This window comes from Caenorhabditis remanei, chromosome III (genome assembly GCF_010183535.1).
Source record: "Caenorhabditis remanei strain PX506 chromosome III, whole genome shotgun sequence".
NCBI classification, from domain to species: Eukaryota; Metazoa; Nematoda; class Chromadorea; order Rhabditida; family Rhabditidae; genus Caenorhabditis; species Caenorhabditis remanei.
This window is the reverse complement of record NC_071330.1, coordinates 16,056,747-16,080,424: the sequence shown is the minus strand read 5'-3', so window position 1 is coordinate 16,080,424 and position 23,678 is coordinate 16,056,747. Positions and strand designations below refer to the sequence as shown.

The following is a 23,678-nucleotide window of genomic DNA, read 5'->3' as shown; positions in this document are numbered from 1 at the left end:
AACCAAAAGTGCAAGTGTGCTGTATTGAGAATCAGTGAAAGGTTCTTATCCGAAAATAAGAACTGCCTCTCATAACTAATTCAGACTAAAGACCGCCCATCCCTCGGCCATTTCACCGCTGAAAATTAGGTGAACACGAGAGAAAGAAAAGAGGAATGAATCTCTAAGTGGTTAAGAAATGGAAATTAGTGCTCAAACTTTGAGCTCATTATTCTCGATCCCTAGAAGCGTTCAGAAAAATTTGAAAACAGCTTTGAAACCCTGAGATTTCGAACTATTCAACCATGTAGTCGGGATCATTTCCTAGTAAGATATTTAAATCCTTCATCATCATCAAGTTTATTCATCTATTCACGTATCATCTTTTGACACGAATCAATACACAGAAAACAAGTTAGTTCAAGTAGGCCATTGGCTATTCAATATCATTTCTTTCCGTTCTTGGCTGCAAGTGTCGGATCATCACCCAAATCCGTTCTTCTCTTTCTCTTCTCCTCTCTTTTTCTCGGCGGCAACATTTTCTCAGCATCGTCTCGTTCTTTTCTCAATCTTTTGAATTCTGGCTCGATGGGCTTGAAAAAGTTGCCGGGCACTTTTCTCGGATCGCCAACTTTATGGTAGCGAGCGGGAAGCTTCTTGATTTTGTCCATATTTTTGATGACAGGTGGTGGTACTACCACTGGATACGGTGGAGGCGGCTGGGAAACTTGTGGAAGGTCGGCATTCGGAACGGGATTCGAATTGGGATCAATTATTGGAGGAGCAGGAGTGGCGGCGGCAGGAGTCTTATTGGGAACTTGTTGGTTATCACCGGGTTGGATCACTTGTCCCCAGTTGGCCAGATCATACTCATCGAGCACTCCTTCGAGAATCATTTTGATCAACTCCTCGATTCCCACTACGTCATCGTGTAAATCTTTTACATCAGCAATCTCTTCATCGGTGATGTCCTGCAAACACAGAATTTCAAATTAGTCTGAACTAGTTATGGGAGGCAGTTCTCATTTTCGGATAACAACCTTTCACTGATTCTCAATACAGCACACTTGCACTTTTGGTTCAAAAACTGTCAGAAAACGTGCTCCATTGAGAATTCCATCAGAAACTTTCAAAAAAATTCAAAAAATTCAAGATCTGGGATGATTCTCAATAGAGCGCATTTGCAACTTTTATCGATTTTTGCTTGAACTTGTGTGTTTTTGACCAAATTTTTTGAATCTCAATCAATTTTTCCGCTGAAATCAATCAGGCGGCTATCAAAACGTCAAATTTATTGCAAATCGTCATAACACAAGATATGCACCCGTAGCTTTTCTACCGTAACCTAGTCAGAGTCGCTGGAAGAACCCAAACTTTATATTATTTAAACTCAACGCACCAAGAGCTTCTTTCAGAAAAGTATAATCATGCCTGGAATTGGAAATTTTCGAATTTCGACCTCAAAATTGCGACGAGACCCAAATTTTTGAAAATTTCAGATTATAGTCGTGGTTATACTCAATTCAAAGGTCTCGTTGAGCTAATTTCAAAAATACACATTTTGTGAAATTTGGATCACAAATTACCGAGTTATGGTGATTTGAAGTTTTCGGATTTTTTCGAAAATTTTTGAAAACTTTCGAAGATCCATAACTTTTCGATTTTCTTTAACATTCTCCCTATATTTAACCTGTAAAACATGAACAAAAACTTTTTCTATCATAAAAGAATATAAAATTCCACATTTTCGAGCATTCCAAAAACCATCTAAAACCATACTATGCGCCTTTAAACTAAAACGCGATTTGAATACAATAGTGCCTAATTACCAGCTAATTAAAACAAAGTAATTAACCCAAATCTTACCGAGCGAATAAACTTGTAACTAATCAAGAAAGCACTCAATGTGTGCTCCGGCAGAGTGACCGCGTTGACACGTGACGCACGAATCAATCTCATATTTTCACCGTATTGAAGTCTTCCCTCATCCTCAACGAGTCCTTGTTTGCACATGAAGGCTACTGTAACCACCAAAAACTTAGAAAGGAAGGATTACTGTAGGCACTTACAAGCCATCGCACCAGTCTGACCGAGTCCGTCCATACAATGCATAAAAATCGGCTTGTTGGTTTTCTCCATCATATGCATTATCTCAACCTGGGCGTCCACTGATGTCGGAATGTTTTGTGATCTCCAGCCGAGGACTTGAGCGTGTGTCGTACGGTACACTTTTTTGCCTCTGCAAATTATTGATGGAAATGCGCCTACAGTAACCCAGAGGTCGGTTAAATCGGTTAAAATAGGTTACGGTCGGTTAAAATAAGTTGAGATCGGTTAAGATCAGCTAAAATCGGCTGAGATCAACTAAGATTGGCTGAGATCGGCTAAAATTGATCAAAATCGGCTAAAATTGTTCAAAATCAGCTAAAATCGGCTGAGATCAGCTAAAATCGATCAAAATCGGCTAAAATCGATCAAAATCGGCTAAAATCAATCAAAATCGGCTAAAATCGATCAAAATCGGCTAAAATCAATCAAAATCGGCTAAAATCGGTCAAAATCGGCTAAAATCAATCAAAATCGGCTAAAATCGGCTAAAATCGGTTAAAGTTGGCTAAAATTGATCAAAATCTGCTAAAATCGGCTAAAATCGGCTAAAATCGGTCAAAATCGGCTAAAATCGGTCAAAATCGGTCAAAATCAGCTAAAATTGATCAAAATCTGCTAAAATCGGTCAAAATTGGCTAAAATCGGTTAAAAACGGTCAAAATCAGCTGAAATTGGTCGAAATTGCCTAAAATTGTTCAAAATCTGCTAAAATTGGTCAAAATCGGCTAAAATCGGTCAAAATTGACTTTAAAGTTCCCTAAATATCGATAGTGAAAACTTGTCTCTTAAATTATTGATGCACCTTTAAACTACAGTAACCCAGAGGACTCAAAAACTCACTGAAACTTCACATCCAACGATCGGATCACCAGTTTCCCGTCACATTCAGTTGTGACGTCGGTACACGTGATCTTCAACTGTCCCTCCATAAACTCATCAGTGTCGCCCGCGTTCTCCGGTATATATCGATCACATCCGTCACCTCCAAACGGTACCAGACATACGATCAACTCGGATTTGTGCTCGAGTGCCGCTTGGAAGAACAACCCGACGTTCTCCTTGAGTTCTAATTTGTTGGTAGCCACCACTGGCGCCTGCATCATTGCAATCTTTGTCTTATTCGGACACGTCAACATATTCCCATGATAGAAGTTCACCGGGAACCTCTTCTCATCCTTCACCACAATTCGATCGTTCTTTCCCAGCGGCTGGGGCTCCGGCTTGATCCGCCCATCCGGCACAACCAGTCGATGGTGTCCGACCATATTGGTGACCGATGGAGACACGTCTACAGTGTAGTGCTCTCGATTGTATTTTGAGAATAGACCGTGGGTGTAGTAGATTTTGAAGTTGAACGCCCCGTTGTAGTTGGACCTCGTCTCCTTCGCATGAATGACCGGCTGGAGGAGTGTGTCTTTCACGTAGATTCGGAACGTGTCAAATGGGATTTTTGAGAATTGAGGGACTGAAAATTATTTGTTTTTTCTCCAATTTTAACTGGAAACAATGGCTGAGGTCGTTCAAAATCGGTTCAGATTGCTTAAGATTGGCTAAAATTTACTAAAATCTGTTAAGATCGGCTACAATCGGCTAATATCGCGAAAAACTAAAAATTGATCATTTTTATCTAATTTTTTAGGGTTTTTGAGTCGAATTTTGACAAGAATGAAATTTTTTAAAAAATAAATTCAAAAATGATTAAAAATCTGTAATTCTCTAGCGAAAACGGAAAAAATAATATTTTCCACTTAAAAATGCTGATAGATATAGCTTTTTCAAAAAATTGCTGAAAATTCTTGATTTTAGCTGAAAATGTGCTTTTGCATAGTAAAAACGCCATGGAAAAACCCAAAAAAACACAAATTTTTTGATTTTCCACTCGAAAAAATTAAAAAATCTCCATTTTCCTACTTATATGAAGACTGAAGTCAAATTTTTTAAATTACAGATTCCATTATTTTAGGAAATTCTAAGAAACTTCAATTAGTGACGCATGTGCTAAAATTCCAGCTGAAAATGAACTTCTGGTGGAAAAGTTTATCCGTGTAGTCCTCTCGGACAAGATTTTTTGCTCAATTTTTTGTTTGCTCAATTTTTCCACTATTCAAATCGTGAAACAACGAAAAAACTACGAACACTTGGTATAAAAAGTGAAGAGACAAGAAATCGAGACAAAATTTTGTCCGAGAGGACTACACGGAAAAACTGTTGCACGTAGGACCCTTTTGAGTCACGGGGATTGGGATAACGTGAATTGTAACAATTTTAGCATATCCGTCAATAATAAAAGCTTCTTAGAATTTTCTGAAGTATCGGATGATTTCAGCCGATCTTAGCCAATCTGAACCGATTTTAGCCGATCTTAGACGAAACCTTGTCCGAGAGGAGTATACGGAATAAAACTCTTTCACAAAAGCTCCCACTTTAACAGAACTCACGTTCCGAATATTTGTTGTATTCTTTTATTCCGAAAAAAGTCGAAACTGCGGCGATCACTAAAAACGCAGCGACTCCTCCTGAGACGTAGTAGAGCGTTTTTTGACTAAAACACGATATATTATTTCTGGTTAAAGAAATTTTAAATGAACTTACTACATCGCCGCTTCGTCTGCACTTTTCTCCTCGTTTTCATCTTCATCACTCCTACTCGCAGTCGGATCTCTCATTGGTGCTTTCGGTTCTGGTGGTTGAGTGGTTGAATTCGGTGTGAACTTGGCCTTGAGTGACGCAAAAAACAAATCCATCGCTTCCAATGACTTCTGGGTTCCCGTGATGGCTTTGTGATGCTTGGCAAAGTTCAGACCAATGGCGTCCAACAGTTCCAATTGCTTTTTGACCTTCAGAAGTTCCTGGTTACCCTGAGCCAACTTGTCCACGGATCCAGCCATTCCATAGAAATCATTTTGAAGTCCATTGATATTTCCAGCTAGATTGTAGACTGGGGAAAAGCTAGACAGGTTGGCATCTGTCATAGAAATCACTGGACTCAGAGTTTTGAGTGAAGTTGTCAACTTGACGAGCTCCCCATCCAATTTTAGAAGCTCTTGAAGATTCTTTTTTTCCGTCGGATCTAACTGTCCCGAATTCAGGAAATTTTCAATTATGGGCTTCACAGTCGGATCCACGACCACAATTCCATCAGATTCCAACAACGACTTTATACTACTGAAGACACGAGTTGCCGACCCAATATTTTCTGAATCCTTGGAGACATCCGATTCCTGCACCAACATTTTCGCTTCCGGATTTCCAGCATCCTTCATCTCTCCAATCTTTTCCTTGAAATCTTTTATCTTAGATCTGATATTTTTGATCTCTGTTGCAACTGGATCAAAACTTTCGATGGAGACTCCACGATACTTCCGAAGGGCTCCGATCGCGTCGTCCACCAGTTTCAGCTCGGGTATATTGTGAAGGTTTTGAAGCATTGTCAAGAACTTGGTGGAATCAGTGATGTAGTCGTTTATCGTCTTACTGAAATCAGTCTCAATTTGTTGGACCTCTTTATCTATTGAAACAGTGTCCTTGAACCGATCGAAGTGTGGTTTCAGAGTTTTGAATGCAGTCATCAGATCCTTGAACACTTCCATATTTTTCAACTTGTCGAGTTCAGCTGGCATCATATCATCCGGTACGAGAACATTCAATTTTGTGAGCTCCTCAAAATTGTTTGAATGTTTTTCTTGAATCGACATAATTACTGAGATGACTTCATCAATTGATTTCAGGTTGGCAGCTGTCATCAAAATATTCTGATAGAGAGTGTTGAACGTGGATCTAGTCTTGGGTAATACATTTCGATCCGTCGCAGCGCCTTGAATCTCGTCTAGTTTAGAAACTACCAGATTGAAATTGAGATTATTATTGGTAAATGCCAGGAGACTTGCACGAATCTCCTCAATTTTCAGCAATCCATTGGTGGGACGTTGTTGAAAAGAATTGGCAACACTATTGATGAGTCGAGATACAGTTTTCAATTGCTCCAGAGATTTAGCAAGTGGAATCTGTTGAATATCGACAGCTAATTGGACCCATGAATCGTCGAGAGCAATGGAAATTGCGTCGATGTCAGCAGAGCCACTTGGGAATCCAGGGGTCTGAAAAATAGTATCATGAATGAGGTAAATTAAACTTAAATGGGATCCCCGATATTTTGATGTAAGTCTGGTCCTCACTAGAACAAAACCAATAATTTTAGGTGCTTCTTATGTTTTCAACTAAAAAAGTTCGAAATAATGAAAGTATGTCTGACATTTTCTGGCAACTCAAAAGGGGCATCTAAAATTATTAGTTTCGTTTTTGTTGGTAGCGAGACCTATCCTTCATCATTATATCGGGAATTTCCCCGCATTTCACCCAGAGTCATTCCCAATCTCACCTGTTTCAAAGCTCTGTCTCCATGTATACGAGGACGAGTGACCAGAAAAGTTTGGAGTTCATCAAAGGAAGACAAATTTGATTTAACATTTTCTATGACTCCTGTCAATGAGTTCATGTGAGCTCCAATTGTGTTCAAAATTGAATCATCAATGGTATCTTTGTAGTTTTGGATATCCGAGTCATCTTCAAACAATTTGACTGCACTGTGAAACGAAAGCAATTTCACAAAATGAGCTGTCGGATCCCTCAGTTCAACAGATTCCACATTTCTCTTGATTTCGTCCAGTTTGGTGTTAATTAGCGCTACGGCAAGTGTTGGCATGAGACCGAAATAGGTTCTAATATCAGCGGCCCGAACATTTCCGTTCATTTTCTCAAATCCATTTGCGACGGCGATAGAGGCTTTGATGAGATCATCAAGTTTTGACAAATCAACATTCCTCGCTGTCCAATTAGATGCAGCCGTGAGGTACTCGTTTCCAGGTGTCTCCAACGTGGTAATATTCCTAGTAGTCTTGTCAATAGAACTAATCAACAACATCCGATTCTCCATCCGTTTGATCTCATCGTTACTCTTCAACTTCCCACTTAATCCCGTAACTTCTTTGACCACCGAACTCAACGTATCCAATGGAATCTTCACAATATAATCTGGGGTGATAGTTCCGAAATTGAGTAGTTCCATGATAAGAGTGTCAGTTTCGACGGTTCCTTTGGTGATGGATTGTTGGAGGGCGATTCCGTTGATGACACGAGACATCTTTTGCATTCGGATGACTGCAGTGCGGAAGGTATCTGGAAAAGAGGAGATTGGTGGGGAACTGGCTACAGTATTCTTACCATCCAGTTCACGTCGGATACGGTAGTGGTTGTTGGACTTGCTACTGTAGCTTGCAATATCTGAAAAATCAATCGATAATCTAGATCTCCTTGTGACTCTAACATACCGTAAGCCTCATGGGCGGTGCTATTTTCATTCGAGTTGTGTCGAATGATTGGGAAGCCATTGATTATGGTGGAGTATATCACGGTGAGCAAAATGGCTGAAAATTACAGGTCAGCTCCGCCCCTTTCTTCAAAGTATTCATACCATTTCTCGCCGTGCTCCAGATGATTCGTGACGTCATTGTATGGGTCGATCGAATCCCTGACGATCCTCTTTTGAAACTTCGAGAACTTTCGATTCGATTCGAGAGAGAGAAAAAAGTCGAATTGATTCGAATTATGAGAAATGGTTAGAAATGGGGGCGACACGAGTTTCTGACGGTCAAAGGTCAACGTGGTGTTAATGAATTCTTTTTTTTTAAAGAAAAATTGTTAGAAACATAAACAAAAAAATGTACACGTGGAAAATCGAAAATTGGGTTTGGGACGGATTTTGAGACCGAATTTGTTCTAGTATAAAAGGTTAAAGCACGTCAGCTCTATCTCTTAATATTTCTGTCTTTAGATCTTTCTTTGGTCAACCGAAAACAGTCTGAACCTTGCAATTTTGGTTATGACAAACTTCGACAAACATCAATGCTTATTTCCACAGGATATCGTTGATATTGACAAAAAAATTCACTGACAAGTTCTACATTAACCCTGACAAAAACCTTCATGACTCAAAGAAATCAAAAATGAGAAAGGCAACAAAAAGATCAATTTTAGAAAAACTTCTTTCCGAAACCAATTGCCAAATCTTCATTTTCAGCTTACATCTTCCACAATGATATCAATACGACGACGACGTAAACCAGAATAGGACATCTAAAAACATAATTCTTTCATATGTTAGAAATGAAAATTCCTCACCCTGTCACAGACATCGAGTTTTCTGAATCCAACTCCTCTTCTAAAACAGCTTCATTTTTCAGAGGTCCACTCGGACTTGTTTGAGGTGGTGGTGGATTTATCTTCTTTGCGAAAGAGGCGAAGAACAAATCCATCGTTTCCAATGACTTTTGGGTTCCCGTGATGGCTTCGTGATGCTTGGTAAAGTCCAGACCAATGGCGTTCAACAGTTCCAACTGCTTTTTGACCTTCAGAAGTTCCTGGTTACCCTGAGCCAACTTGTCCACGGATCCAGCCATTCCATAGAAGTCACTTTGAAGTCCATTGATTTTGCCAGCTAGATTGTAAACTGGGGAGAAACTAGACAGATTTGCATCGGTCGCAGCAATAACTGGACTCAGCTGAAGAGTTTTGAGTGTAGTCGACAACTTGTCCAGCTCCCCATCCAATTGAAGAAGCTGTTGCAGTTTCTTTTGTTCCGTCGGATCTAACTGTCCAGAATTCAGGAAATTCTCAATTATTGGCTTGGCCAACGAATCCACTATCACAATTCCATCAGATTCCAACAACGACTTTATCTTACTGAAGACACGAGTTGCCGATCCAATATTTTCTGAATCCTTGGAGACATCCGATTCCTGCACCAACATCTTCGCTTCCGGATTTCCAGTATCCTTCATCTCTCCAATCTTCTCCTTGAAATCTTTTATCTTAGATCTCACATCTTTAATCTCTGTTGCAACTGGATCAAAACTTTCGATGGACACTCCACGATACTTCCGAAGGGCTCCGATCGCATCGTCCACCAGTTTCAGCTCGGTTATATTGTGAAGGTTTTGAAGCATTGTCAAGAAGCCAGTGGAGTCACCAATATAATCGTTTATCGTCTTAATGAAATCAGTCTCAATTTGTTTGACCTGTTTATCCATGGACACAGTGCCATTGAACCGATCGAAGTGTGGTTTCAGAGTTTTGAATGCAGCCAACAAATCCTTGAACACTTCCATGTTCTTCAACTTTTCGAGTTCAGCTGGGATTTTATCATCCAATGCTATTGTGAAATGCAAGGATCCTGGGCAAGGAACCGCGGCGGCCCCGCCCGCCAACAAGGAGGGAAGAGAGAGCGTGGCGGTGGAGAGGGTCGCGGGCCAACATGACACACACATACTTTTAACTAGAGACTTTTATCGCGACACACACTTTAACCAGACAGAGATTTTTCCTAGATGTTCACACTAAGTTAGTTTAGTTTATTCCTTAAAATGTAATTCATTCTTTTATTGTAATGTAGTTTCTCTGTGCCTATATTTTTATTTTATCTTTATCTATTTCTCTTTATTTTGTAGTTTATCTTTTATTCGTTTATTCCTTTATCTTCTTTTAATAAATTCGTAACTATCTAGAGGACATGGTTGTTTGTTGTTTATTTCAGGAATTAAATTTTAAATTAGATCCCCCTTCGGGTGGCATCTAACATGGAGGTCCCTCTCAAACTCTAATATGATCTCACGATTCATGTAGAGAGACCAGAGGGCAATTTTGGAACCATCCTGTCATAGACACAAACATATCATTTTTTTTCATTAATCAAATTAGGAATTTAGTTTCTTTTGTTTTTTTGTTAACTCTAATATGGTCGTGTATCATCCTTGGAAGCGGTATTTTGTGAAGGTTTACGAAGTTCAGAGATCGGAAACCGCCCGGAAGTAATGAGGAATAGCTAACCACATTCTTCCACACAAGATATCCCTCTACCTAGTCGTAGGTAAAGTAGAGTTTTCCTAGGAATTCTGGATGGTCAATTTCGAAATATAATGAAAAATCTCTGATAAACTTATCTCTATTCGGCAATAGTTCGTAGTTCCTCTTGACTTTTACCCCATTCTACATTCATATTCCCAAATTTTCTTTCATTTCATAAATTCTCTCTTTTTTCTCTTTCTCTTTACCCTACACCGCTACACCAAACACCCCCTTTAACTTGTACGACCCCTGGTGGATCGACCCGACCCAGGCCGATACCGTATCCAGCATAAAAGGCTCCCAACCTTTTATGACCAGGCATGGAGATATTTTTTTTTGTTATAAAACAATTGGTTCCTCTTGATTTCACCAAATTGTGAATAGGGCGTCAAGTCCTCACTTCACCATTTTTTTGAAACAGCTATTTTGGGATACTGAGAAAATCAGTTTTTTTCTTTTTTTTTAATCCGGGCTGGATACCGTAGATTTTTGTAAGACCGGCAACATTTTCAGCATTGAAGAGGAACCGTAGAGAAGTCCGGTAGGGTGAGTACTAGATGAATTGGTCTTCTCTAGACATTACTTGCCTTACCATCTTGCAACCATACAAGAAGTGACAACTCTACTCATTTCGGGTCTAATGAAGAGGATTAGTCGAAAAACGCTCTGATTTTCTTAAATACGTGTCATAACTCCGTCGTACTCTGCCGAATAATAGAGAACAGGACTCAAAGCGGGAAAACTCAATGGGATGAGCCGCTGACTTCAAAATTCTCAAAACATTTTTTTCTCGTTGGTGCAAATAAAAATTCACAATTTCTGTATTCAAATTCTGAGTCCAAAGAGATATAGTCAATCTCTATCCAGTCTCTGACCAAAGACTGCAATCAAAATTTTCATTCAGAAATACCTAACCTCGGAACAAAAACTCCGGAAGGGTACCAGAAGTAGATACAGTAGGCCTGGAAAAACACTCTATGACTCCCATTGGACAGCACCGCCCAAGGGAAAAATCTACAGTAGACCAGGAACTAAACGACCAACTATTTTTGAAAAAAAAAAAAAGAAGAAAGCTAATCAGTCATTCAGAAAAGCCCAACTATGCCACAATCCACATCAAAGGAAACATGACAAAGAAGAGCACACAACAAAGGAGAGGAAGAATAATTTATGGGCCCCACAAAGGAAAGGAGGAATGATGGATGAGCCACAAAGGGAAAGAGGGGACCACACCCACGGACCTAATCCCACAAGAGCAGGGAGAAGACCAACCATTTACAACCACTCGACCGAGTAGAAGTCACTCGCTCAGATTCGTGCTCTTGTTTCCCCATCCTTCAACCTTCAACCTTCAAACCCCAAAAACCCCAACCCTTCTGCCAACTACCCCTACTACACGACACTGTACTATTCTGAACTTCGCTGAACGTCATCTGCCGCTTCGCTTCGGAACAGCTTCAGGATCGATTCAGTTAGTTCTTTGTTAATATTTAAAAAATTCTATAAATAAAAAAGAATCCTATATAATTTTGGAAAAAACAAATCTATATATTTTGAAAAAAAAAGGGATTCAATTACCTTCTCTTTCCTTTATTCTCTCTTTCCTCTATTTCTTTAAATCTATACCCTCCTATTTTGAAATACCTTTTGGAAAAAAAAAATCTTTTAAAAATTTTCTTTCATTTAATTTAGCCAAAAACAAAAAAAAAAAAATTTTTATTCCCCTATCTCTAACTCCCTTTGCTGTCGTGTTTTTTTTTGTAAATTAACGTAACTTTTGTTGTGATAGTGTAAACAATCTAGAAGTAAGTAAGACATACAGACATAACATAGTATACCAGCACTCTTCCACATCATATCTGGTGACGGAAGAAAGCTGAAGAGCATCCCCAGCACCAGCTTTCTGGTGTGCTACAAGACATCTAACCTATCCCAGTACTTTCCCGCACCCACCCGGTGTCGGACGTGTGCTGAAGAGCATCCCCAGCACCAGTTTTCTGGTGTGCTACACATCACTCCTATCCCAGTACTTTCCCGCACCCACCCGGTGTCGGACGTGTGCTGAAGAGCAACCCCAGCACCAGTTTTCTGGTGTGCTACACATCACTCCTATCCCAGTACTTTCCCGCACCACACCCGGTGTCGGACGTGTGCTGAAGAGCATCCCCAGCACCAGTCTTCTGGTGTGCTACACATCACTCAGATCCCAGCACTTTTCTGGATCACAGTCGGTGACGGTCGTGCGCTGAAGAACGTCCTCCAACACCAGTTTTCTGGTACCGGACGTGCGCTACACAGCACTCCAATCCCAGCAATTTCCCGTATCACATTCAGTGACGGACGTTTGCTGAAGAGCTTCCTCCAGCACCAGTTTTCTGGCAACAGAAGTGTGCTAACCCTCCCACCAATCCCAGAACTTCCCCACATCCAATTGTGGTGAGTTCTCACAAGAGAGACACACTCAGAAAACACGACTCCCAAACTCAATCCGTTCAAGAAATTCAATTGGCGAAAGCCAACTGGAGTATCGGATAGAGTCCTCAGAAGCCACAGTCGGAAGGAAAGAGGGAGGACAAGCTCGCCACTACCAGGGCACTATCCCCCACCTCTGAACTTTGAGCTAGACTCGAACGAGTCGACACCGGAATTCACTCCGGACCAAACAGCTCTCTTCACTGAAGAAACCAGAAAGGAGTTACGGGACAGGAGGGAAGGACTCCAGGTAACCCCGACACCAGAAAACGGTGAAGGAAACCTTCCAAGGGAATCACCACCCAACAACACCCCACTCAGAACTGCAATCTTCATACCTGAAGGTTTCGGGAATCTGGGAAAAGGAGAAAACCCAGGGGAAAGAACCTTGACACCAGGACAAATACCGAAACTGCAGTCGGAGTCCTCAGAGTTCACCCCAAACCAAACACTCCTTTTCAACGCCGAAACCAGAAGGGAGATGGCAAACAGGAGAATCTCAACCTGGAGAGAACAGGGAGAGATGACGAAAATCCTGGACAAGAGAATAGCCAAGTTCAACGACGGAAAATCGTCTGAACTCAAGGAATGGCTAGACCAATTCTCTCGGGCTCTTCATCGGTGTCACATTGCACCGGAAGAAGCAGTGGAACTCATTCCACTATACTTGTCAGGACCAGCGCTCCTGAAATACAACCGATTGGACGAGAACAAGATGACAAGTTGGGAGGAAGCAGCCAAGATGCTAATCGAAGCTCATGACTGTCCCGCGGAGAAAGAGGTAGCCCTACAGGAGCTTACCACCATCTCCCAAGGAAAAAAGTCCCTCTCTGCTTTCGGACAACAAATCCGAACTCTCGGAAACTACGCCTACGACGGATTAAACTCTGAGAGCAAGGAACAGTTGATGGCAACACATTTCCTATCAGGAACTTCGAAGAAAATTCGAACACGCCTCCGAAGGCTACAAACAATTCCCAAAACCCTGTCAGGAATGCAGTCCGAAGCAGAGAAAATCCAACGGTTGCTTCAAATCGAAGAAGAAGAAGAGGAGGAAGACAACCTCGTTGCCGCGGTCCAACAGCTGAATCTCCAACAACCCCAGAAGAACGACCGACGGGAAAATGAGAGAGGAAACACCTCTGGAAACCCTCAATGGAACCAGCAGAGAAACATCCAAGCAAACTCAGGAAATAATGGATTCCGACGAGATTTCAGAGGGAGAAACAGAAGAGGTGGAGATCCCCAACAGAATAATGGGACAGAGAATTCAAACAACCAAAACAACTGGAACCGAAACCCAGGAAACAATTGGAATCGAAACTCCCAACGCCAGTGGAATCCACAGAACAGTGGCGGAAACCAGAATCCAAACAACCAAGGAAACTGGAGACAAAATAGGAACCCCAATCAAGGAAATTTTGGACAAGCACAAAACTCCAACCAAGGAAGACAATTGAGATGGGATCAGAACACCGGAAGACCATACGTCAACAATATTGGACATTTCCTCATGGGAATAGCCACAATTCTGACACTCATCATGGCTCCGACCACCGAAGCAAATCCTCAAATTTGTGGTTTCGGTGAAGCAGGAAACGTGTTCATTCCACCAAGACCAATTCTCTGTTCTTTCAAACAAGACATTGCATTGAAAGACCACAAGGTCAACGTCTATGCCTTGAGACACGAAGCTATCCAAATGGAAGCAATCAAGTGCTTCAAACACGAGGTGACCGGCGAAAGATTCTCGTTCTTGAAGATTTACAAATCCACAGAAGCCACTGTTGGAAAGCGCTCCTCCGTCTCACAAGAGGAGTGTCGACGAGCATCCATCTCGAAAAAGTATAACGATCTGGAGATGAAAGAGATATCACCTGGAATTTTTCGAACAGAAGCCACTCAAGACATAGCATCCAACCACACTCTTTGGCTAGGCACGAGCGTGTTCACAACCTACGAGTTCACTCTCGAAGTTGGACAAATCGCCACAATTGACGGCCAACATGCTATATCTAACCTCGGAGATTTGGAGTCCTGCAACTTCAGTACAGGAGTTTGCCAAGACGAGTCCAGCACAATCGTATGGCAACCAGTGGACACTCGAAAAGAGTGCCAATACGAATTCCTACAAAGTGCTACAGCACTCATCAGTCAGCAACAAATTGCAATTGAAGAAATGGGAATCTTCTCAAATATTGATGGAGACCTCAGAAGACTACAATCGGCTGCAGAAGGTTGTTTCGTACACCAACCATACCTAACCGACGACGGATACTTAGTGGAGTTCTACGAAGCACCGTTAACAGGTTGGGTCCCTGATATGCACGTCGAGTCATCTCCGGAAAGAAGACGCCCCAGACTTTGGAACAGAGGACCACGGGAAACAGGTTCAATAGGAGGACATGGAGGCATGGAATTTCAATTCGAAATCGGAGAAAATTACTCGACACCGATCTTGAAAAAACTGTTCGGAACGAACAAATGGACTGAGATCCCAGAATTGAAGAACCCCATTTCTGAACCAGCTCTTCTACGAGAAATCAGCAGATACAACATCAGCAACACCTTACTGCAGAACCGAGCTCGCTTTTATCCAGCCGACCGCAATGCAAGAAACCCACTGCTGCTGATGACACTGAAAGCAATTCGGATTGGACAATATGGAGCCCGACAGTTGAAAGAGTTGAATGAGATGGAACATCCGTTGACAAGAGGAGAGGAACAGTTGAAAACCTTGATCGAGAGACAAGATGCTCATGTATTCAACAAACTGCTTGAAAGAGAGTTTGGAATCAGCAACCCAGTTTTCACACAAGGTGACGACAGTTTTGAGCCTCCAAAGATACTTCCGGAGAGCCTAGTCATCTACCAGGGTCTGAAGCCGGAAGAAGAAAATATATGGAGAATGCCTACCACTCCTCTTCCAAAAACAACTACCACTACCACCACCACTACCACCACCACAGCCATTCCGACAACAACGACTACAGCCAAACGGATGGAGACCACAAGGCCGATCACAACAACCAGAGCGACCCCGACTACAACCACGTCTCCACCAATCAAGCCGAGTCCGACTACCAGGGCAAAATCCCCAGAGACATCACCACCGACGACCATCCCAACGACAAAGGAAACACCACAAACCCAAGTCGAGGACAGAGACCCGATCCCTAAGGGAAATGTGAATGTGGTATACGAACAACCGGATATACTACAACACGAACCCCACAAGGAGAAGCAGGATCTCTTGGAAAAACCCAAAGAGCAAATCTTCAGAGAAGTATGCCAGGAACAATGGAGGACCACGTCAATGTTCGAAACCGTCCTTCAAATTGACCCAACGGCAGCGATACGGCAATTGCTGAAAAGATCCGATGTATCCGCAAAACGAATCGGAGAAACTCTATTGATTTCAAAATGCCAAACGGTGTCTCCAGACAGAATCCACTGGGATAGGAAAGTAAACACAACATGCTTTGACTTAATACCCGTCACCGTGAAAGACAAAGTATGGTTTTTCCTACCAGGAAGTCAAGACCTCGTTGCGGAAGCTATGGAGATCCCATGCGAAGAGCGACCACCGTCAGTAAGATGGGAACACAACCGTTGGGTGGGATTGAAAAACCAGGAAGTTCAACCTCAACACCTGACTCGTCCGAACAAGAGAGAGCAACAACACTTCATCTTGAAAGCCCCAGACACATTCTACACAATTCTTGGAGAAGAGAATGGAGTCTCCACGGGAGCGGACAAAGAACAATCTCGAAGACTGAATAAAAGACTGGTTACGGAGGGAATCCTGAAAGAGACATTGGAAAAACTCTCTAATTCCACATCAGCTGCAGGCAGATCGGCAAGAAACATGTACGAATCAGCTATGGGAAAACTTCGTGAAGGACTGAAAATGGCCGTTTTCGAGATCTTGGTTCTAATACTATGGATTGCAATACCACTCTTAACAATTGTGTTGATTCTCGGAGTATTGTATGTATACACCAAATACAAAACGATCCGAACAACGAGGAGACTTGCTCGGAGGACAATGAGACAGGCAAGAAACGCCTTTGTGGAGTATGCCCACAACCAACTCGCAAGAGTTAACAATGTGGAAATGGAACAACCCAACAGACGACAGTAGTATACAGAGGCAGTTAGAAGTGAAAATAAAGCACAGGGGGCGGGGCTTAGCAAGCCCCGCCCCCTGTGCTTTATTTTCACTTCTAACTGCCTCTGTGAGAATACATAATCAACCTTTCAAATCAGAAAGAGATTAATTGATAAACTTACTGATAAGAGTGATTATACATGAATGAAAATTCTTGAAGATCAGAGTATGGTGGATTAAATGATGAAATGATAAGGTGATTACTGATAAGGTGATTACTGATAAAATGATAACTGATACGGTGATTACGGTAAAGTGATTATCAGAACTACATTGCTCAAATTTCCAAAAAAGTGATTACTGATAAAATGATAACTGATAAGGTGATAACTAGTGATACAGTGATTGCGGTAAGGTGGTTATCAAGACTACATTGCTCAAATTTTGAAAAAAGTGATTACTGATAAAGTGATAACTGATAAGGTGATAACTGATATGATGACAACAGATATGATGATATCCGTTAGGCGATTATTCTACTCTTCAAATTTGGTGATTACTCTACTTAAATTTGGTGATAACTGATATGATTTAAAAAAGAAAAAAAATCGAGAGCGAAAAAAAAAACCGCAGCTCGCTAGGCTGCATAATGACAAGAATGAGCTAATTTGGAAAATCAGACTATTATGTACCCTATTTTTTCTCTAAACTCTCTTCTCTCTCACTGAAACTAGGCCATTGACTTTTTTTTGTTTCAAAATGTCAACTTTTCCTTTGACACATCTTCCTTTAATCATGTTCTTGTGTATTTCAAGGTTCATTCCATGTGTGAACATTTTCCGGCAACGGATATTTTATTTTCAACCCTGATTATTCCTATTTTACTGTTTTTTCAAATTTTTTTCAATACCATTAATCAAAAATCCTTTTTCACTATAAAAGTACGGAAATCGTCCCTCCGGTCATTATGTCGCGTTTTCGTATACCGCGTTCACCGTTTTGGCTCCCTCCATGTGAAGACGATGTGCGTTTATTTTCTATATAGTTTTATTATTATTCTTTGTAATTTCAGGAAATTGATTTTTTTCTCAAAGATGCTATAACTCATAATGGACATCATTTGGAAAACTTGAGTCCGTCCATCACTGAGAAGTATACGTCGTTTTTGAATCAGCCTAAAATTTTGCATGTATGGGATACAATAACTAACGAAACCGTTCCACTACCGATTATAATACAGTGAGTTGTCTTTTTTTTTGAATTACGTCAACTTTTCGATTTACAGCGATTACATTGCAACGTATACAAGAATGTTAAATAATAGAAGAAGTGTAGCAGAAGTGTATCTGGAAGACTATGGCTACACCCTAACATTTCCATTCTCTCCAGTAATAGCGGATGTTCTAGGTCGTTACCACCCAATAGAAGTGTGTGCAGTTCGTATTCAAAACCCTTCAGTAAACTCTGACATTGATTAATAGCTCTTTTCTAGTTGTGGGCGGAGCCTAAACTATGTATATAAACTTGAATAAATGAACAAAATCGCATTATGATTTCCCGTTTTGAGTCTTTCCTTGACCAAAACTTTCCCAATTGGAAATCTTTATCCGATGATATTCTCAACCAAATTCTGGATGATTTTGTCGGAAGTATTCATCTACGAATTCGGCATCGTCGCTGTACCATTTATGGAGTTCCACAGATTTCAAGAAAGTAAGCTTCATAATGATTATTTTTTCTCTAAAACTATTTTCAGCCCCAAACACGAGTATTGGTGGTCAAACGGTCATTTAGTGAGTATAGCCAGCTACTTAAAACGAGAATGGGCAGTCCAATCCAACCACCCATCAGGGCCATATGTTTATATCAAAAAAGATGAAAACAGTTTGTATCCAATCGATTTGGTTCATCACATTGAGGCAGAGACAGATGAAGAAATTCAAGAACGACAACAGTTGGAAAAGAAGGAGAGATGGGATGCATTGATATCTGTGTCAAAACAAATTACCGTTCTAGGAAGAAAACATGGATATGTTAAAGATTTAAACTTCAAGAATGAACTCTCTAAAAAAGTTGAAAAATTAGCTCGGCGAATGATTGGAATCACCCTCAACACTTAAATGACACATGTTCTGTTTTTTTCCATTTATTAATTTTTCAAATAAATCATTTTATTAAAAATAACCTATACAACAGTATCAATAATTGGATTTCTCTGGTAATCTAGACCAATAATCTGATCAAATTCTGCATAAACAATACAATAAATACCACCAGAAGGAGTGGGTTTGTTAAAATTTAGACGGATTGATAAATTTGTCGGTCTCACTAGATCAAAAAGGTTGGTATCTTGAGGCACAGGACTTAGTTCAAAACCAAATATTGTGAAGCCTTTAGATTTAAATTGATCAAAACTGATCGAATTACAACTAGTGTTGTTACGCGTATGACCGAGAGCTTCTTGTAGCATTAAATATGGTTCTACACACTTTCCGTTTCCAAAATCCAAGTTCATTGGTCTACCTGGGAGAGTGACACCACAATAATCAATATGAACATCTCTAAGGTCGAAAGGTTGGAAATTGAATGGTGATTTATTATAGTGGCCATTATATGCTTCCCCAGAAACTAGTCCCATGAATATCCGTCGAGGCATTTTGCTAGTGTACAAGGTCGTTGCAGGCGAATCCAACCGACTTGATTCGATAAAAAAGGATCTTACTTGAGGACTAATTAATGGATACTGAAAAAGTTTATGCTCCATCAGAGCAGTTTCCATTTCATTGGCCAATCCATCAGCTAGATCCATTTCGTTGACAATACAATAAACTTCTTCAATTTCAAATTTGTACTTTACACCAGAGTCTTCATAATTGTCAATCAAAAACTCGTCAGAATTTGGATAAGCTGTCAATTTCATGTTACAGTTGTTTAGCAAGACACGTGGTTGATTAGTCAAATCTATTGAAATATTGGCAGCTACTTGCATTTTCTTTCCGTCTTTCACCCAAGCAGACCTGGTTTTGAATGCAGAATCGTCTTTATCGTCGATTACGGAATCAGGAGAATACCCAGAAATTGAAAGAGTAGATCTCTTTTGTTCATTGCTGTACATTAGCAAGTTTTCAAAATAACTCTTGTATGCATAATTAACAGAATTATGGTATACTAGTTGGGAGTTGATGTGCACGGAAAAGTTTTTCACAATAGAATGGGCTATATTGTTTACTGGTGCATAGAGTTTTGTATCAGTTACCGGTTTTCCAGCAGAATCAGTAATTTTGAAAGTAAAAACCATCCAAGTCTTTTTCAAGTTTAAATAACTACGAGAGTTTCCAGTTAAAATAAATTCCCAGGGTCCATTTTTCAAAAAGGTATTGTGCAGAGCTGTAAAAGATATAAATGATTTGGAAAATAGGAGTCAAAACTTACGAATGATTTTGTTCCGACTTGAAAGAACTGCAGTTTGGGTTGCAGGCATTGTAGTGAAATCAAGATCGTCAATAATTGCATCTTGGGATTTAGCGTCGAGTCTACTAAGCATTTAGAAATTCTGTTCGTCTACTCTTGACAAAGGGGGGTTTAAGGACTTTGACATTTGCTTTTATACGTTTCCGAGGTCCGAGCCCTGTCACATTTTTTATGACAGCTCGACCTCGTTTTTTCAAACTAGAGATTGGAGATTCACCAGAAGCAATATCATTAATCACCTGGTTTCCAGAATGAGTCAGTTGTTGTCCTAGGAATGAATTTAGAAATGAAGGAAGAGCACTTATTGCACTTGTCAAAATTCCGCCTAAACCGGAACCTCTTTGACCTCCTCTTTGGTAGCGAACCCCTAGGAAAGGTCCGTTTCCGGGTACATTTTTTCGAATTAATCGTTTGAAATCAATTTTGGACAAATCTATAGGTACAGGCGCCATGTATAAAATGGAACGAAAATACGTCTATTTATAGCAAAATGTGGAGCTACGAAATTGATCAAATCCTCTTCAACGACCGGTTTAGCAAAAAATGGTACAAGGGTACTGTAATGGCGGACAAACTACCAAAGAAAATACCTCGTTTCAAAAAATTTGGCTATATTGTTAATACCGACCCTTCAAATGAACCTGGGCGTCACTGGCAGAGTATTTTTGTGAACGGAAACACATGTTTCTTTTTTTGTTCTCTCGCAGAACCTCCAAATGTTTATATTCAAAGATTTCTACGACTTTTCCCTTGCGTTATTCAAAACCCGATTCGTCATCAAAGCCTATCGGCTGTCACATGTGGCGGGTACTGCATCTTCATACAGTCAATGATGTCAAGAGGGGTTCGATTTGAGACTCTGTGTGAGATTTTTATCAAGATGGTCAACGATGATTTATTTATTGTCAATTATCTAAAAGATGCATATAATTATTTTATTTAAATAAACTAGGCAATTTTTCGAAAATGTAATGTTATAATAGTACTTCCCCAATTAAAATGAATCCGGTCACCAAATTCAGAAAGTATTTGGACTTTGATAGAATCAATGGTCCCGTTCATCAAAGGTAGATAACGAGGGACTGGGAATGTATGTTGCACCATTTCTCCGTATTTTCCTTTACATGGGATTACAGTTAGAAGACAACTTTTAGAGTTTCCAACAATAGTTTGATCCACAACATCGCAATATACATACAATGTACTGATATTACCAAAAAAGTCAATACTACTAGAAGCTGTTTCGTTATTTTTCACAATACAATTGTGAAAACCTAAGAAATATGCACACTCCTTATCAAATTCAATGAATAAAACATTGGAATCTTTAAATTGAACCTTCAAAACATCATTTTCCACTTTAAAATTAATTAAATTTCCAATAAAAGGAACATTTTTTGGCTTCATTGCGCTCCGTAGGCTTGTCAATTCATCTAGTCTAGATTCCTCAATGGTTCCAATTAGTTTTTTGTATTCATATTTCGAGTTGTTAATCAATTGACTTTTCAATGCATCAATTGCTTTTTTTACCACCGACGAATCTTCCTTTTCAGATAGTGCTTTCAAGAATGCAGATTGGTCGTCAGACATTTTACTCACAATACTATTCAAAGTGTTTGGGTTATTGACATTTTGAAATGTTTCTAGGAATGCCGTTTGATTATCCGTCATTTTCCTAATTGCTTCTTGAAGACTCGAATCTACACCATGTAGTTTTTCCAACTCGACAAAATGTTTTTCAAGTATTTTTTTCAAAACATCATTTCCATCCTCTTTTTTCTCGTCATTTTCTTTCACACCACCTGTCTCCGCGCTCTTAAGCGCTTCAACTATTTGATCTCGTTCTTTCTTTTCCCATATTGTTAGCAAGATAAACGTAAGGAGGAATGCAAGTATCTCGGAATCTGTTTGACCTCCTTTAAGAGCCTTTACAAGTGAATTCGCATCAGAAGTGTTATCAGAATCCCTCTCAGGGCCATCTTCAGAACCTTGTTCACCACCTGTGAGAGCTCCTACAAGTGGCTTATCATGTGGAGTATCTTCAGAATTTCCAGAACTCGTTTTTGATTCACTTGTAGAATCTTGGGTTTGAGCATCTGTATTTTCAGGACCTTGCTTGCCACTTTTGAGAGTTCCTACAAGTATCTCATCATGTGAAGTGTTATCAGAACTCGCTTCAGAATCCTTCTCAGGACCATCTTCAGGACCTTGCTTGCCACTTTTGAGAGTTCCTACAAGTACCTCATCATGTGAAGTGTTATCAGAACTCGTTTCAGAATCCTTCTCAGGACTTTTATCTGGGGCGCTACCACCTGTGAGAGCTCCTACAAGTACCTCATCATGTGAAGCCTTATCAGAATTTGTAGAATCCTTCCCAGGACTTTTATCTGGGACGCTTCCACCTGTGAGAGCCCCTACAAGTGCCTCAGCATGTCCTGCATCTGTTACATTTCTTCTTTTTCGTGGATTACCATTCAAAACTGACAAAACTTGATCTACCGTCTTGTACTGATTTGCAGGGAAATTGAAATAAACTGGTTGACGTGCATCTTTGAAATGAATGTAACATTTTAAAACTTTGTTAACATTTTTGTAAGAATATGGGTAAATTATGTCAGTTGCACCTACCACCCATTTGTCCTTTTCCAAGTTTAAAACTTGAGGTAGTCTAGTGGTATAAACCGAAAGTGTGTTTGAAAAAGATGGAGTTTCCGTAGAAGAAGGTAATGTCAAATAAAAGTCTTCCATTTTGGAATTTCAGTCAATTTTTGGCCTTTTATACACTATAAAAGGCATCGCTACACGTTAATTTTTAAAAATGATGTATTTACTTTTTCTTCCACTCGTCACATGCGTCTCAATTTTCACAAAAACTGAACCATCTATTGAATTTGATTTATTCAATGTACCGGTAGAGACAAACTTTTTTGGACACTTTGAAGGGTACAATATGTTTGGTAAACCTAAACTTGTGCATTTCCATCAGTTTGAAGACACACTTGTCGATAACAGGTCCCAGACTTATAAAATCAATAAAAATTGTACATTTGATGTGATTGGAGATCAAGAACTTTTAATGCACTGTTTTGGACGTTTGTTAAAAATTACTAGAAATGAGACACATCTTTTGGACATTTATTCAGACTTGTTCACTTTTGACCATGTACACCGTCAAATTTATCTATGGAGAGACCCGTATATTTATAAATTAGAAGCCGGAGACTCAAATCCTAGTTGGAGGGTAGAAAGTTTACAGGATTTTAACGTAGTAAGCGGATTGTTGACAATACTTTTTACAAATGGAACAATTGTTCATAATGATTCAGTGTTGACAAGTGTAAATCCCAAATTATACACCAGGTTACCCATTTTTGCCGCGCCAGATTTTGAATATACTCGGCCAGATTCTAGTATAAAATACCTGACATTTTTTATATTTGGTTCACTAATCATTCTAATGCTTGAAAAATGTGGAGCCCGTTTACGTCCTCCTCAGAAAACAACACTCATTCGATTGACCACGATCAAGGAACCTTCCCATCCATCATCACTATAAATATCGTCTTCACAATCACAATTTTCATTACCATCTGCCCATGTTTGATCAAAAAACTAAGATGACGCCTTTTCAATTTCG

At 40.0% G+C, this 23,678-nt stretch overlaps 4 protein-coding genes across 4 annotated transcripts; 2 read left to right on the top strand and 2 right to left on the bottom strand.

Moving 5' to 3' along the window:
- Nucleotides 1-425: 425 nt before the first annotated feature.
- Nucleotides 426-7,595, bottom strand: GCK72_011590 (uncharacterized protein; the record flags this gene model as incomplete). Its single annotated transcript, XM_053728553.1, has 10 exons — nt 426-950; nt 1,846-2,000; nt 2,049-2,218; nt 2,929-3,553; nt 4,527-4,630; nt 4,681-6,185; nt 6,467-7,263; nt 7,309-7,368; nt 7,416-7,511; nt 7,559-7,595. 10 exons carry the CDS (start codon nt 7,593-7,595, stop codon nt 426-428), a joined length of 4,074 nt encoding a protein of 1,357 aa, XP_053588130.1.
- Nucleotides 7,596-8,261: 666 nt separating this feature from the next.
- GCK72_011589 (uncharacterized protein) lies at nt 8,262-9,410 on the bottom strand (the record flags this gene model as incomplete). Its single annotated transcript, XM_053728552.1, has 1 exon — nt 8,262-9,410. The coding sequence occupies one exon, from the start codon at nt 9,408-9,410 to the stop codon at nt 8,262-8,264; it is 1,149 nt and encodes a 382-aa protein (XP_053588129.1).
- An 8,127-nt stretch (nt 9,411-17,537) lies between these two features.
- On the top strand, nt 17,538-18,048 carry GCK72_011588 (uncharacterized protein; the record flags this gene model as incomplete). Its single annotated transcript, XM_003091383.2, has 3 exons — nt 17,538-17,594; nt 17,643-17,809; nt 17,856-18,048. The coding sequence occupies 3 exons, from the start codon at nt 17,538-17,540 to the stop codon at nt 18,046-18,048; spliced, it is 417 nt and encodes a 138-aa protein (XP_003091431.2).
- A 71-nt stretch (nt 18,049-18,119) lies between these two features.
- On the top strand, nt 18,120-18,690 carry GCK72_011587 (uncharacterized protein; the record flags this gene model as incomplete). The annotated part of the gene is made up of 2 exons (XM_003091395.2): nt 18,120-18,283; nt 18,327-18,690. The coding sequence occupies 2 exons, from the start codon at nt 18,120-18,122 to the stop codon at nt 18,688-18,690; spliced, it is 528 nt and encodes a 175-aa protein (XP_003091443.2).
- Between the last annotated feature and the right edge of the window lie 4,988 nt (nt 18,691-23,678).